The following is a 17108-nucleotide window of genomic DNA, read 5'->3' as shown; positions in this document are numbered from 1 at the left end:
GGGTGAACCTAACTCTTAGCTTCCTATTGCTGTTCAGTTGCTAAGTTGTGTCCTGTTACTTTTCCATACCTGAGATACCTAGCTCTGATGCTTCTCAGGGCTAATACAGGCCTGGAATGGTCTTTGCTGATTATGTTCTGTTCTTCGTGGTGAAGAGGGGAGAAAACGTATGTCCTGCTTTTAGGCAAATAGCGGGAGAGCAGAAAGGTTTCCTTGCTGCTGCTTCTTAATTGCTTTCAGCTGAAAATAGTCCTACTGCTCAGTGCCATAACTGGGAGTAGAGGTTGCAAATTCTGCTGTCTCAGCACAAACAGAAAAACGACACTTTGAAATGAAGCAGGACCCTGTGGTCCTTGCCCACCACTGTGTCCCCCACGTGCATTTTGTTTGTGAAAAACTTTAGCCAAAGAAGAAGTTTAACCAGAGAAGTGAGAAAATGCAGAAACAAAGGAAAACAGTCAACGAAGACCAAATAATAAAGTCATCAAGCATCTGCTGGAGGAAGGCATAGCAACCCCCTCCAGTGTTCTTGCTGGGAAAATCCCACGGACAGAGGAGCCTGGCAGGCTCTGGTACATGGGGTCACAAAGAGTTGGACACAACTGAAGTGGCTGAGCATCAAACATAGTCAAGGACATTCAGTTGCTTCTCGAGGGCTGCAGAAAATATGCTGCGCCATGTCCCATGAACTGTCTTATACTGAAACCACCACCAGGTGTAAGAAGTTAACTCCATGATGACTGGATTGTATCCATGACAGAAGCTGCCACAGTTCTGAGATCTGGGCTCAAGAAATGGGAACAAACCGATCCTGGAACTGAAGATTAACTCTGCTTAAAACAATCAAGATGGCAATGGTCAGATGACCAATTTCAAGATGACTATCAGAGCTGACTGTGTGTTTCTACATGAAGCCTCCTCCATCCGGCTGTAAAAGCTCTTGCCCACTGATTGTCATGGATGGGGGGAGAGACGGCCTCTGGACAGGTGTCCACCATCCCCATACCCTGGGTTGCTGGCATCCAAAATAAAGCAAGCTTTCCTTTCCACCAATTCAGCCTCTTTACTGGCTTTTGAGTGGTGAGCAGCTGGACCCCACTTTCGGTTGCAACTTTATACACGTATCCCCCCTCCATCTCTGTCCCAAATACATGACTCTGGTCAGTCAGAATGGAAGTCTGGCTGCTGCTTGGTTTCTGTTGCGGCCAGAGGCAGTCCCCACTGGAAAACCACAGCCTCAGAAAAGAGAGTCTTGAAAGGGGGGCAAGGGGATTATGGGGTGTCCCCAACTAGAGAGGATGCGGGATCACTCAGAGCCGAGAGATAGAAAAATGCACATTTTGAATGTATATTTTCAAATGCTTATGAACAAACATGAAGAGGGTTTGCTTTTTGTTTTTACCGTGGAGCTATGACACATTGTCCTGAAGCTGCCAGACACAGCAGCTGTCACATCAAAGAAAGGCCTGAGAATGAGACACAGAGCAAATGATTAAACTCCCTTCTGGCCTGTGGCCCCTCCCTCAGTGCTGAACAGCAGGTGGGGGATTCATTTTCAGGGCTCCAAAGAGAGAGATGGGGGTGTCAGCCAAGAGCCAGGGAGTCTACCTGACCCTCAGCACCTCCACCCACCCCGGTTCCCTCTCTCCTCCCCACGGACATATTGAGTGTCACACTTCTAAAAATATCCCTGAGCAGTGAGGCACTATCTCCAAGCCTGGATTCCAGCTCTGCAATGCAGGCCTCCCCTAAGGAGAGCTGCTCCAGTTGAAAGTAATTGTAGCTTCCTGTAGACTTTCTGTGCAGCACAAGAACACTCTCTCCACCAGACTGTGTGAAGTGTTCACAGAAATGTGGGACTCGCTTAGCTAAGCTCTGACTGCCTTCATCTCCTTAATTATTCATCAGGCTCATGTAGCTTCAGGAGAAATCGGATGACGTTGCTTGTGTTTTTGTGCAAAACTCCCTTGAAATTTCCCAAGGATATTCGCCATTTGCCATTAAGGACTAGCTCCAGCACCACTCAGCCTGTTCGGAGCCCCAGAGAGGTAGACATGGCTGGAATGACTCTCCAGACCTCGGAAGGCCATCCTGGCTTGGGAACGGATGTGTTTGTCCCTCAGAGCCTACAGTGGGATGAAGAAGGCAGCATGGCAGGAAGGAGTGTCTGTGAGTCGGAGCAGATACAGGTCCTGGAAACTCCTCATCTCACATCTCTACTTCCCGTGGCCCCTGATGGCTCTCAGGTATGTCTGTATTCTTGGGGAGAGGGTCCCTGGCCCCTTAAATTTTACCCTCATTGTCCTGACTCTGAATAAGATCACCTGCATCGCTGCAGAGTTAAGAAGTTGTGTTTTTATTCATTTTGCTTTCCAGGATGAGTCCCTTCCACCCCATCCCATCACCTACCTGTCCTTATCTGTTTCTGTGCCCCAAAAGTGACACAGTGCTCAGCTGTGTCTGGCTCTTTGCGACCCTGTGGACTATACAGTCCATGGAATTCGCCAGGCTAGAATACTGGAGTGGGTAGTCTTTCCCTTCTCCAGGGGATCTTCACAACCCAGGGATCGAACCCAGGTCTCCCGCATTGCAGGCAGATTCTTTACCAGCTGAGCCACAAGGGAAGCCCAAGAATATTGGAGTGGGTAGCCTATCCCTTCTCCAGCGGATCTTCCCGACCCAGGAATCGAACTGGGGTCTCCTGCATTACAGGCGTGCTCTTTACCAACTGAGCCATCAGGGAAGCCCCTAAGAGCTGTTACCCTAAGAGCTGTTACCCTGACAGTGCTGTCCTTTTCCTGCGTTCAGTCTGTGTGCGTGGGAGGGATTATTAATAGTGTTGATGAAGAAACAAGCTCAGAGGAGTTGTCGGTGGTGGTGTTCAGTCGCTAGGTTATGTCCAACTCTTTGTGACCCCATGGACTGCAGCATGCCAGGCCTTCCTGTCCCTCACCATCTCCCGGAGTTCACCCAAGTTCATGTCCATTGAATCGGTGATGGTATCCAACCCCTCACAGAGGGGTTAAAGTCACACAGCTAGTGGATGGGAGAGCGGACATGGAGGGTGTTTCTATTGATATAATATTGAGAAGAGGGTTTGGGAAGGGTTTGGTCAGGGTAGGTGAAGGGTCTGGCAGACCTCCTGGCACATAATAGATTCTAACCCTGTGCCATCTGGCCTGGTGGCAGGGCAGGGTCACAGCTGTAACCACACGCACCTCTGGGCGTCTGGGACTGATTTGACCTTCCTTACAGATCCCACCTGTGGGCCAGTGAAGAGAAAATCATGACTAAGTCAGTCCTACCTGGTAAACTGAGTGGGCTGCAAAAACTGAACAGTGGCTTTGGATAATGATCCACGATCTAGACCTGCCTCCCCAGCTTCTCCTCCGGGCTTCCTGCAGGCTCCCAACAACAGGGAGGGGGCAGTGCTCTTGTGCCCCTCTGGCTGCTCTGGTCTCAGCAGCAGTACCAGGGAAGCTTGGCTGAGGGGCAGCCTTATTTCACTGTATGGGCCTTGCTCCCAAGAAGCACTGGGCCATGGCCCCTTCACCTCCTGTGGACTCCTCTGCTTCCACTGCACTCTCTGTCTGGACCCTGGCTCTGTGAGTCCATCTGGGCCTCCACTGTGGGTGGGGTCATCTTGTCTGGCCCCAGTAGGTCCTACTTCACAGCTGCACTGTCAACCCAGCGTCCATCCCCCTCAAGATACCTGAGGGCAGCTGGATGGATGACCAGTCCCCCAAGACCATCCACAGACCAGGCTGACTGCCCCAAGGAAGTGCCAGGGTCCTGCCAGGGACGCTTCTCAGAGTCACAAGTGAAGAGTTCCCCTCCCCCTGTCTGCCCCACCCCTTCCCACTCTTCCTGCTATGCCCTGCCCCCTGAGGGGCAGGCTTTCCTCCCCTTCCTTTCCTGCTCTGCCTCCTTCCAGAAGTCCCTATGGTCCAGTAGGCGAGGCCTGTGGCTAATGTGCTGCAGGGGGAAAGGTACCAGCTGCAGCCCTGCTGGGGGGTCAGGGGACTGACCTCTGGCCCCTGACCACCCCCCCTGCCCTGGCATCAGGAGCCTCCTGACTCAGAGGTGACCCCCCAAAGGCTGCAAGAGCCCTTGAAACACAAGTGCTCAGTATGTGGAAGAGCACCGTCCTCGTTAGAGGGGTTGAGAGCAGGGCCTGTGAGATCAGACCAGCTTCTCTAACTTTCTCTGCCAGCTGCCATCCCTGGGACCTCAAACCAGCTCCTTCACCTCCCAGTGTTTTCACCTCTGGGGAAAGACCCTGTCAGGAGTAGACAGCGGAGTCTCTGGAGCACACGAAGCTGGAACCACGTTGACCGCTGTTGTAGCTGTTGTGACTTTCCGATGACCTCTCCCCTTCCACCCATCGCCCCCTCTCTGGACATGACTCAGGAATGAGGCTGTGTCCCTTGCCTTGTTTCAGCTGTTTGGGGAAACAGCAGAAGTGACACAGGTCTGGACAGAGGCAACCACAGAGAGATTTTTATTTTTGGCTGCACTGGGTCTTCGTTGCTGTGTGCAGGCTTTCTCTAGTTGCTGTGAGCGGGGGCTACTTTTCCTTATGGTGCCTGGCTTTCACGTTGAGGTGGCTTCTCTTTGCCGAGCACAGGCTCTAGTGCAGGGGCTTCTGTAGTTGGAGCATGCGGGCTCAGTAGTTGTGGCTCGCAGGCTCAGTTGCCTTGCAGCATGTGGAATCTTCCTGAAAGAGGAATCAAACCTGTTTCCCCCATGTTGGCTGGCTAACTTCCAACCACTGAACCACCAGGGAAGTCCCACTATGCTTAATCTTAATACTTTCATTTTATGTATATAAAAGTAACTTCAAACAATGTCTGGAAACATAAAGGAAAAACCTGCTGTAAATCCCAGCAGATCTAAGCCCAGTTTGTTTGTTCTGATCTTAGCCTAAAATTATAGCCAAGAATGTTTTCTTGGTTGGTACTTAAACTTTATAATTGTCACCTTAGTGGCAGAATAATATTCCATTGTATGTCTGTACTATTTGTCTGTACTATACAGTTTGTTAAGATTTAAGGTGAAATGTCAGAAGTAAGAGGTGCTTTATTTTTTGCAAATTTCCATGGGATTTCTCAGAAACTTGTCAGTTGGTTCTTCCCTAAGACCTGAATAAAATATTGGAACAAGACAAGAAGAACCAGAGTCAGCTTTAAAAAGGAGGAGTAATGTTACGGAGGGGAATGTGGGTGGGGGGCGTATATGATTGGGGAGAATGTGTGTACATTTGGTGACAGAGGAATTCTCAAGATGGAAAATTTTAAGGGAACCACAAGAACCCATCAATCTTCAAGTAGTTCCTCATCTGCTCTCCATTTTGGTTTTTGAATGGTTTCCTTCCAGGGCCACCCTGTAGATGATGCCTTTGTCTTTCTAGAACCCCTTAGAGGCTGGCATTACTGGATAGCATATTGTCAACCAGCAATACTCTAGTGAAAATTAGTTTATCAGATTTGTTTTCAGGGTTACCGTTTCCTGCACTATTATTCTTAGGCAACCCTTTCTGTGGCTTGTTACACATCTTCCATCTCAAGAAGACCAGGTGCCACATCTGAAGCATGGATTCATTCACTGAACAAATATTTACCAAGTTCCCGCTGTTCAGCCAGTGTTGTTCTAGGAGAGGGAGAGTGAGCACAGAGCAGGTCAGACAGGATCCAGTTCTCTCGAAACTTACAGTCTAATGAGGGAGACCTACAATAGATAAATACATGACTCTTTCTATGTCAAAGATTTTGGAACAAAACATGCTAGAGCGTGACTGTCAGCAAGGAGGGGATATGATGTGGATGGTGACATTTGAACCAAGAACAATGAGAAGACTCATGGAAAAATGTTACACAGAGAGCAAATTCTAAGTGCAAAGGCCCTCAGGTGGGTAAATGTTGGTCTCTTGTAGAAACAAAGAGAAGACCAGTGTGTCTGGAGAGCAAAGAGCAGGTGAAGAGAGGAAAGAGTCAGAGACTTAGGCTGGCCAGTGCTGCAGGTGGCAGTGCTGGGGTTGTTCTGAAGCATCAGAGGGAGCCACTAGAGGGTTCCAATATGAGCACAGACTTTATGTTTTACACCGATCACTGTGGCTGGTCTGGGGAATGGACTGCCTGAGAGGAAACAAAGAGACAAGTGAGGAGGTTCTTGCTATGGTCCAGGAGGAAACAGCCACGGCTTAAATACAAGCGGACAGATTTTGGATTTTTCTGGAGGTAGAACTTCCAGGACTTGCTGACAGATCAGATCCGGAATGTGAACTCAAAGATGCTTCCTAGGTTTTTGCCTTAATAACAGGGAAGTACTGTGAGCCCCAGGGTAGGGTTTCCCAAACCCAAATGTGTTGTGATGGAGGAGACTGGGGGTTTCTGTGCTGGCAATTTTATTATTTTTAAAATTTTTCAGCTGCACTTGGTCTTCGTTGTGGCGCAAAGTCTCTTCATTGTGTGGCATGCGAGCTTTGTCTAGCTGGGACACACGGGCTAAGTTACCCTGTGTCATATTGGAATTTTAATTCCCTGACCAGGAATCAAATCCCATTTCCTGCATTGGAAGGCAGATTCTCAACCACTGGACCACCAGGAAAATCCCCTGTATTGGACATTTTATATTTGAGGTGTTTTATATACATTTATCCAAGCAGAGATGTCGTGTGTACAGTTGCAAATACAAGTCTGAAATTAGGGTGATAGGTCGGGGAGGTAATTGGGTTGACTACATGAAGCAGAATATAGACAGATTTTCAAGCCATGAAGCTGGATGAGTCTCCCAAAACTGGGAGGAGGAGACAAAAGGGAAGAGGCAGAAGACCGTGCCTTCTGCTCCTCACTTCCTAGCTGCCTGGTGGAAACAGAAGAGCCGTCAAGGAGACTGAGGCACAATAGCCAAAGAGGTGGGAAGAAACCAAGGAAGCCAAGAGACTTTGTCTTTAAACATCCCATACTTTTATCAGAGTAGGTTGTCAGTAAACAGAAGGAAGCATAAACTTTGTGACTGCTTGTTAGTGTCTTTGCAGCCACTAGTGCAGACCTGGAACGTTGAGTGACGAGTGTCTGGCTGTGGGCTCCAGGACCCATTAAGTTTCCCATTATCTCTGGCATCAAGGCTGATACCTCTGCCTGGCTCCAGAGACTTGGTGAAATCGGACTCCACCCCCAGCTCTTTCTTGACTTCTGCCACACACCCTGTGGGCTGGGGCCCCCACTTGCCTCCTGGCAGGACTCGTCCTATGCTGTGTCGCCTACATGGTGTGAGGCAAGCTCATTCCTACCTCCAAAAGTGAAGGACACCCAGAACCATAACCTTGTGCCTGGTACTTAGTAGGTGCTCAAAGATCACTGTCATCAATGAATGAAGCTTTCCCTCACTTCTCGAGCCCATACTGGCCTTTAGATTCTTTGCCGGCCACTTAGTTCTCAATTTATTTGTCCTATAGCAAAAATAATAGAAACAGAAATAGCTACGATTTCTTAAGGTCTATTATACGCCAGATTCTATGGGCCAGTGACATATTCACATATGTGTTTATTTATGTGCTACTGCTCAGTCACTTCAGTCATGTCTGACTCTTTGTGACCCTATGGACTGGAGGGTCCATATGAGGACCAGGCTCCAGACTCCTCTGTCCATGGAATTCTCCAGACAAGAGTACTGAGGCGGGTAGCTATTCCCATCTCCAGGGGATCTTCCCAACCCAGGGATCGAACTCAGGTCTCCTGCATTGCAGACAGATTCTTTTTAAAAAATTTATTTATTTATTTTAATTGGAGCCTAATTATTTTACAATATTGTGGTGGTTTTTGCCATACATAGACATGAATCAGCCGCAGCTGTACTTGTGTCCCCCATCCCAAACCCGCTCCCGCCTCCCTCCCCATCTCATCCCTCTGGGTTGTCCCAGTGCACCGGCTTTGAGTGCCCTGTTTCATGCATCGGACTTGGACTGGTCATCTGTTTCACATATGGTAATATACATGTTTCAGTGCTATTCTCTCAAATCATCCCACTGTCTCCCTCTCCCAGAGGGTCCAAAAGTCTGTTCTTTATGTCTCTTTTGCTGTCTCACGTATAGGGTCATTGTTACCATCTTTATATATTCCAAATATACGTGTTAATATACTGTATTGGTGTTTTTCTTTCTGACTTACTTCACTCTGTATAATAGGCTCCAGTTTCAAACACCTCATTAGAACTGATTCAAATGTGTTCTTTTTTAATAGATGAGTAATATTCCATTGTGTATATGTACCACAGCTTTCTTATCCATTAGTGCACACAGATTCTTTACCATCTGAGCCACCAGCAAAGCCCACATTCTATATTATATATGCTCTTATATATTTTTTCTTTAATCTTTATACTAATCTTGTGAAATAGAAACCATTAACCCAATTTTGCATATTAGGAAAATAAGTCTCAGAGAGATAAAGTAAGAGATACCGTAATTGCTTAATGCTGCCTAGCTAGTCAGTGCCTCAGCCAAATTAGGAATGCAGGCCTCTCTGACTCCAAAGCTCTTATTTCTTTCTCTATATTTTTCTATATGGGTGTTGTCTCAACTGGCCTGTGACATTTTGTTGTTGTTTGTAAGCACTGTGTTGATGGCCTCTTTGGTTTGGAGTGGGAAGTTGTTTGATCGTCTGTATACAGCAGGTGCTCCTTAATCGCCTACCCTTTGTGAGTTGTGTCAGCATGCAGATGAGAGTCATATGGAACAAAACATTCCATGTATCTGTCAAAGTTGCCCTGTAAGGTCCCAGGCTGAATATAAGAAGGTAGAGTGGATACATTCCAGGGGCCCAAAAGCCCATTTTCCCAAATATCTCCCTCAGGCCAGGTTAATCCTGCCCTGTCCTCTCCTCCCTGCCCAGTGGATTTCCTACCATTGGTGTCACTTACATATTAAGCAATAGAGGCCTGCAGAAAGCCTATCCCACAGGTGCTTCAAGAAGCTGTTGGTATTAGCAAACTGTCCTTGGGATCAGGGGCATGACCAGATGGAAAGTAACAGAGTATTGAAGCTGAAACAGATCATCTGGATTCTAGAGCGGCCTCCTGCCCAGGAGAGGAATCTGCCAGGCAGGAACTGCTGCGTAACTCCAGCAATAGAAGCTTGTGTGTGTGCATGCTAAGTCACTTCAGTCATGTCCAACTTTTTGGGACTCTATGGACTGTAGCTCATCAGGCTCCTCTGTCCATGGGATTCTCCAGGCAAGAATACTGGAGTAGCTTTCCATGCCCTCCTCCAGGGGATCTTCCTGACCCAGAGATTGAACCCTTGTCTCTTATGTCTCCCCCACTGGCAACTGGGCTGTTTTCTGCTAACATACCTGAGAAACCCCAATAGAAGCTTCAGTTCAGTTCAGTTCAGTCACTCAGTCTTGTCCGACTCTTTGCAACCCCATGAATCGCAGCACACCAGGCCTCCCTGTCCATCACCAACTCCTGGAATTCACTCAGACTCACATCCGTCGAGTCAGTGATGCCATCCAGCCATCTCATCCTCTGTCATCCCCTTCTCCTCCTGCCCGCAATCCCTCCCAAGATTAGAGTCTTTTCCAATGAGTCAACTCTGTGCATGAGGTGGCCAAAGTACTGGAGTTTCAGCTTTAGCATCATTCCTTCCAAAGAAATCCCAGGGCTGATCTCCTTCAGAATGGACTGGTTGGATCTCCTTGCAGTCCAAGGGACTCTCAAGAGTCTTCCCCAACACCACAGTTCAAAAGCATCAATTCTTCGACACTCAGCCTTCTTCACAGTCCAACTCTCACATCCATACATGACCACAGGAAAAACCATAGCCTTGACTAGACGGACCTTAGTCGGCAAAGTAATGTCTCTGCTTTTGAATATGCTATCTAGGTTGGTCATAACTTTTCTTCCAAGGAGTAAGCGTCTTTTAATTTCATGGCTGCAATCACCATCTGCAGTGATTTTGGAGCCCCAAAAAATAAAGTCTGACACTGTTTCCTCTGTTTCCCCATCTATTTCCCATGAAGTGATGGGACCGGATGCCATGATGTTAGTTTTCTGAATGTTGAGCTTTAAGCCAACTTTTTCACTCTCCACTTTCACTTTCATCAAGAGGCTTTTAGTTCCTCTTCATTTTCTGCCATAAGTGTGCTGTCATCTGCATATCTGAGGTTACTGAAGCTTATTACCCATCAAATGGCCAAGTTCTTTCTTAACTGAAGTCAAGACTATCCACCTACAAAGGCCCCATTTCTACCAACAGGTGTGACACAACATGGGTCTAACCTTTCTCTGTGCTTGATAGCACTTCTTGTTCCCAAAGCCAGCTTCCACGGTCAGCATTTCAAGGCCCTGGTGTCCTGGCCTCTGCAATCGTCTTCAGTGGGCACATTAGATGACCTATTACTTTGCCCCCTTTCAGGCCCCCCTTGTGGATGTTTCAGATGGGCAAAGAAGAGGATCCAAATGGTGAGCACTGGGCCAGCTGCTCGTGGGAGGAGGAAAGGGCCTCCCAGCACCTAAGAAAGATTTTCTCCCCTCGGTGGACTGTCTGACCCTGTCCTCTCTCAAGGCTTTCTGCTCCCCTAGAGCATGGGCAAGAGAGAATATGCCCATGTACTTTTTACAGAATTGATGTAGTAAATATCAATATCTGGCATGATGGCCTGGCACATGGAGGCACAAAAGAAATGTTAGTTTTCTTTGTTTATTTTCCCTCTTTATTTATTTATCATATAATATTCTATTTATTTAACATATAACAATAATAATCCATTTATTGAACATGTAGTGATCTGCTATTTTAATAGTTCCAACTAAAACAAACATATAATATATGTTCAGTAAAGACAAGAGAAAATTTGAAAAGTTTACTCAAGAAAACAAACATTCCCAACCAATATCATCATCCAGAGATAAGCTCTCAAACCCTTAACATATTTCCTTTCAGTCTTCTTTCTAGACACAAATATACATGGAAATCAGTTTTATTTATATAGACATATATTTGTATATGCAGAATTGAGCTTATATTTAAAACTGTATCCTTTCCACCTAACAGCAATTAGTGATTATTTTCCTCTGCCATTAGAAAAAAAGATTTTTTAAAATGGCTATAATATACCATCATATCATCTAGTTTGTTTCCAGTTTTTTTAATTAATTTATTTTTTGTTGAAAGATAATTGCTCTACAGAAATTCTGCTGTTTTCTGTCAAACCTCAACATGAATCAGCCATAGGTATATATAACTCCCCTCCCTTTTGAAGCTCCCTCCCATCTCCCCCCCATCCCACCCATCTAGGCTGATACAGAGTCCCTGTTTGAGTTTCCTGAGCCATATGGCAAATTCCTGTTGGCTATCTGTTTTACATATGGTAATGTAAGTCTCCATGTTACTCTTTCCATACATCTCACCCTCTCCTCCCCTCTCCCCATGTCCATAAGTCTATTCTCTATGTCTGTTTCTCCACTTGTTGCCCTATAAATGAATTCTTCAGTACCATTTTTCTAGATTCCATATATATGTGTTAGAATATGGTGTTTATCTTTCTCTTTCTGACTCACTTCACTCTGTATAACAGCTTCTAGGTTCATCCACCTCATTAGAACTGACTCAAATGTGTTCCTTTTTATGGCTGAGTAATAGTCCATCATGTGTATATATATATATATATATATACACCACAGCTTCTTTATCCATTCATCTGCCAGTGGACATCTAGGTTGCTTCCATGTTCTAGTTATTGTAAATAGTGCTGAAATGAACAATGGGATACATGTGTCTCCTTCAATTTTGGTTTCCTTAGGGTGTATGACTAGGAGTGGGATTGCTGGGTCATATGGTGGTTTTATTCCTAGTTTTTAAAGGAATCTTTTAAAGGAAGCCTTTGATTGTGTGGATCACAATAAACTGTGGAAAATTCTGAAAGAGATGGGAATACCAGACCACCTAACCTGCCTCTTGAGAAATCTGTATGCAGGTCAGGAAGCAACAGTTAGAACTGGACATGGAACAACAGACTGGTTCCAAATAGGAAAAGGAGTACATCAAGGCTGTATATTGTCACCCTGCTTATTTAACTTATATGCAGAGTACATTATGAGAAATGCTGGACTGGAAGAAACACAAGCTGGAATCAAGATTGCCAGGAGAAATCTCAATAACCTCAGATATGCAGATGACACCACCCTTATGGCAGAAAGTGAAGAGGAACTAAAAAGCCTCTTGATGAACATGAAAGAGGAGAGTGAAAAAGTTGGCTTAAAGCTCAACATTCAGAAAACGAAGATGATGGCATCCGGTCCCATCACTTCATGGGAAATAGATGGGGAAACAGTGTCAGACTTTATTTTTTTGGGCTCCAAAATCACTGCAGATGGTGATTGCAGCCATGACATTAAAAGATGCTTACTCCTTGGAAGGAAAGTTATGATCAACCTAGATAGTATATTCAAAAGCAGAGACATTACTTTGCCGACTAAGGTCTGTCTAATCAAGGCTACGGTTTTTCCAGTAGTCATGTATGCATATGAGAGTTGGACTATAAAGAAAGCTGAGCACCAAAGAATTGATACTTTTGAACTATGGTATTGGAGAAGACTCTTGAGAGTCCCTTGGACTGCAAGGAGATCCAACCAGTCCATCCTAAAGGAGATTAGTCCTGAGTGTTCATTGGAAGGACTGATGTTGAAGCTGAAACTCCAATACTTTGGCAACCTGATGTTAAGAGCTGACTCATTTGAAAAGATCCTGATGCTGGGAAAGATTGAGAGCAGGAGGAGAAGAAGATGACAGAGGATGAGATGTTTGGATGGCATCACTGACTCAGTGGACATGGGTTTGGGTGAACTCCAGGAGTTGGTGATAGATAGGGAGGCCTGGTGTGCCTCCCTGCCTTCTTCGTGGGGTTGCAAAGAGTCGGACATGACTGAGCGACTGAACTGAACTTAACTGAGCTTTTTGATGTGTTGCTGAATTCTGTTCGCTAAAATTTTGTTGAGGATTTTTGCATCTATGTTCATCAGTGATATTGGCCTGTAGTTTTATTTTTGTGTGTTGTCTTTGTCTGGTTTTTGTATCAGGGTGATAGTGGCCTCGTAGAATGAGTTTGGAAGTGTTCCTTCCTCTGCAATTTTTTGAAAGAGTTTTAGAAGAATAAGCATTAGCTCTTCTCTAAATGTTTGATAGAATTCTCCTGGGAAGCCATCTGGTCCCAAGCTTTTGTTTTTTGGGAAATTTTTGATCACAGCTTCAACTTCAGTGCTTGTAATTGGGTTGTTCATAATTTCTGTTTCGTCCTGGTTCAGTCTTGGAGGATTGAACTTTTCTAAGAATCTGTCCATTTCTTTCAGGTTATCTATTTTATTGCCATATAGTTGTTTATAGTAGTCTCTTATAATCCTTTGTATTTCTGCCTTGTCTGTTGTAACTTCTCCTTTTTCATTTCTAACTTTGTTGATTTGATTCTTCTCTCTTTTTTTATTGGTGAGTCAGGGACTAAGGGTTTGTCAGTTTTGTTTATCCTCTCAAAGAACCAGCTTTTAGTTTTATTAATCTTTACTATTGTTTCTTTTATTTCTTTTTCATTTATTTCTGTTGGATCTTTATGATTCTTTCCTTCTACTAATTTTTGGGGTTTTTTCTTCTTTTTTTTTCCAGTTGCTTTAGGTGTAAAGTTAGGTTGTCTAACTGATGTTTTTCTTGTTTCTTGAGGTAGGATTGCATTGCTATAAACTTCCCTCTCAGAACTGCTTTTGTTGCATTCCATAGGTTTTGAGTTGTCGTGTTTTCATTGTCATTTGTTTCTAGAAATTTTTTGATTTCCCTTTTGATTTCTTCAGTAACCTGTTGGTTATTTAGAAATGTGTTGTTTTATCTCCATGTGTTTGAGTTTCTTACAGTTTTTTCCCTTGTAATTGACATCTAGTCTCATAGCATTGTGGTTGGAGAAGATGCTTGATACAGTTTCAAGTTTCTTAAACTGAGGTTTGATTTGTGACCCAAGATGTGGTCTATCCTGGAGAATGTTCCATGTGCACTTGAGAAGGTGTATTCTTCTGCATTTGGATGGAATGTCCTAAAGATATCAATGAGATCCATCTCATCTAATGTATCATTTAAGGCTTGTGTTTCCTTATTAATTTTCTGTTTTGATGATCTGTTCATTGGTGAGAGTGGAGAGTTAAAGTCTCCTGCTATTATTGCGTTACTGTCAGTTTCCTTTTATGTCTGTTAGTGTTGCCTTATGTATTGAGGTGCTTCTGTGTTGGGTGCATAGATATTTACAATTGTTTTGTCTTCCTCTTGGTTGATCCCTTGATCACTATGTAGTGTCCTTCCTTATTTCTTGTAATCTTCTTTATTTTAAGGTCTATTTTGTCTGATATGAGAATTGCTGCTCCAGCTTTCTTTTGCTTCCCATTTGCATGGAATGTATTTTTCCATCCTCCCTCTTTCAATCTATATGTGTCTTTAGGTCTGAAGTGGGTTTCTTGTAGACAACATATATATGGGTCTTGTTTTGGTATCCGATTCAGCCAGTCTGTGTCTTTTAGTTGGAGCATTTAATCCATTTATGTTTAAAGTAATTGTTGATATATATATATTCCTATTGCCATTTTCAAATTGTTTGGGGTTGATTTTATAGATCTTTTTTCTTATGTTGTATTTCTTGACTATATAAGTCTGTTTAACATTTGTTGTGAAGCTGGCTTGGTGGTATTGAATTCTCTTAACTTTTGCTTGTCTGAAAGCTTTTTATTTCTCCATCAATTTTGAATGAGATCCTTGCTGGGTACAGTAATCTTGGTTGTAAATTTTTCCCTTTCAGTACTTTAAATATATCCTGCCATTCCCTTCTGGCCTGCAGAGTTTCTACTGAAAGATCAGCTGTTAAGCGTATGGGGTTTCCCTTGCATGTTACTTATTGCTTCTCCCTTGCTGCTTTTTAATATTCTTTCTTTGTGTTTAGTCTTTGTTAGTTTGATAAGTATATGTCTTGGCATCTTTCTCCTTGAGTTTATCCTTTTTGGGACTCTTTGTGCTTCTTTGACTTGATTGGCTATTTCCTTTTGCATGTTCGGGAAATTTTCAACTATAATCTCTTGCAAAATTTTCTCATATCCTTTCTTTTTCTCTTCTTCTTCTGGGACCCCTATAATTCAAATGTTGGTGTGTTTGATATGGTCCCAGAGGTCTTTGAGACTGTCCTCAGCTCTTTTCATTCTTTTTACTTTGTTCTGCTCTTCAGAAGTTATTTCCACCATTTTATCCCCCAGCTCACTGATTCATTCTTCTACTTCAGATATTCTGCTATTGATTCCTTCTAGAGTATTTTTAATTTCAGTAATTGTGTTGTTTGTCTTTATATGCTTATTATTTAATTCTTCTAGGTCTTTGTTAATTGATTCTTACATTTTCTTCATTTTGCTTTCAAGGTTTTTGATCATCTTTACTATCATTATTTTTCAGATAATTTTCCTATTTCCTTTTCATTTATTTGGACGTCTGTGTTTCTAGTTTGTTCCTTCATTTGTGCAGTATTTCTCTGCCTTTTCATTCTTTTAAAAAAGTTATTGTGTTTGAGGTCTCCTTTTCCCAGGCTTCAAGGAAAGTTGAATTTTTTCTTCCTTTTGGTTTCTGCCCACCTAAGGTTGGTCCAGTGGTTTGTGTGAGCTTCATATAGGGTGAGATTTGCGGTGAGTTTTTGTTTGTTTGTTTTTCCTCTGATGGGCAAGGCTGAGTGAGGTGGTACACCTGTCTGCTGATGATTGAGTTTGTATTTTTGTTTTGTTTGTTGTTTAGATGAGGTGTCCTGCACAGGGTGCTTGGTGGTTGGGTGATGCTGGGTCTTGTATTCAAGTGGTTTCCTTTGTGTGCATTCTCATTATTTGATACTCCCTAGGGTTAGTTCTCTGGTAGTCTAAGGTCTTGGAGTCAGTGCTCAAGACTCAGGGTTTGATCTCTGGTCAGGAACAAAGTTTCCACAAGTGGTTTGTTATAGCATTAAGGGAGAGTAAAACAAATGTCCCAAAACAACAAACCAAAGATGAATCTCAGATAAATGGCAGTTACAAAATCAGGCAAATAATAATTAAAATAATGGCATATACACACATTTATAAACCCATGAGGAAAGGGAAAACAGTCCAACAAAAATAAAGTACAGTAGATTGATCCAACAAACAAAGGAAATCAAAAATTGTATTTACCAGTTAAGAACAAAACTAACTTAAGCACAAACTGGAAAACAAAACTAAAGCAAGGTGCCAAGTGGGGAATAAAGCAATGAAAACAAAACTAACAAATATGTTGAGAGGAAAGGAAAGAAAGAAAAGAAAGAAAGAATAGATATGCAAAGTTAAATAGAGTTAGATGAAAAAGATTTATATACATTAAAGATTAACTGCAAGGGGAAAAGAACAGTAGGAAAGGCAAACAAAGGAATAAACATAGAAAAAATATGACAGGTTAAAAAAATTAATAATTAAAATTATAAAAAAAGAGGAAAGAAAAAAATGGAAGAAGAAAGAAAAATAGGAAAACTCCGCAGAACTACAAAAGCCCAGTGTAAAGGCAGAGGTTTATAACTACAATAGAAAGTGTGACTGAGTGTACACACATATATATACTCCCATAAGCAAAATCAAAACAGTCCAACACAAATTAAGTACAATTAGATTGACCCGGTGAATAAAGGAAACCAAAAATTATGTCTACCAGAACAGAGCTAATTAAAGCACAAACTGAAAAACAAAAATAAAGCAAGTTGCCAACTGGGGAATAAAGCAATGAAGATAAAACTAACAAATATGTTGAGGAAAGGAGAGAAAGAAAAGATGAACAGACGTGCAAAGTTAAATAGAGGTAGATAAAGAAGATTTATATATGTTAAAGATTAACTACAAGGGAAAAGAACAGTAGGAAAAGCAAACAAAGGAATAAATGTAGAAAAAACAATAATAGGTTTTAAAATTTAAAAAAGATAAAAGAAATAAAAAGAGGAAAACTCCACAGAATTGCAAAAGTCCAATGTAGAGGCAGAGTTTTGTGACAACAATAAAAAATGTGACTGAGGAAAAAGGAAAAAAAGCTCAAAAGCTTAATTGGATTT

The 17108-nt window shown here is 43.1% G+C and overlaps 1 protein-coding gene across 1 annotated transcript in view; it reads left to right on the top strand.

The window, feature by feature from the left end:
- Nucleotides 1-1713: 1713 nt before the first annotated feature.
- Nucleotides 1714-17108, top strand: part of PLA2G4E (phospholipase A2 group IVE) — a 78922-nt gene continuing 63527 nt past the window's right edge. Inside the window, exon 1 of the mRNA XM_060419111.1 lies at nt 1714-2246. Coding sequence (XP_060275094.1) covers nt 1935-2246 — 312 coding nt within the window. The 5' untranslated portion in view covers nt 1714-1934. The remainder of the gene's footprint in view (nt 2247-17108) is intronic.

Source organism: Ovis aries, chromosome 7 (assembly GCF_016772045.2).
Source record: "Ovis aries strain OAR_USU_Benz2616 breed Rambouillet chromosome 7, ARS-UI_Ramb_v3.0, whole genome shotgun sequence".
In the NCBI taxonomy this organism is placed as follows: domain Eukaryota; kingdom Metazoa; phylum Chordata; class Mammalia; order Artiodactyla; family Bovidae; genus Ovis; species Ovis aries.
The sequence above is the reverse complement of the archived record's forward strand: the minus strand, read 5'-3'. Positions and strand labels throughout refer to the sequence as shown.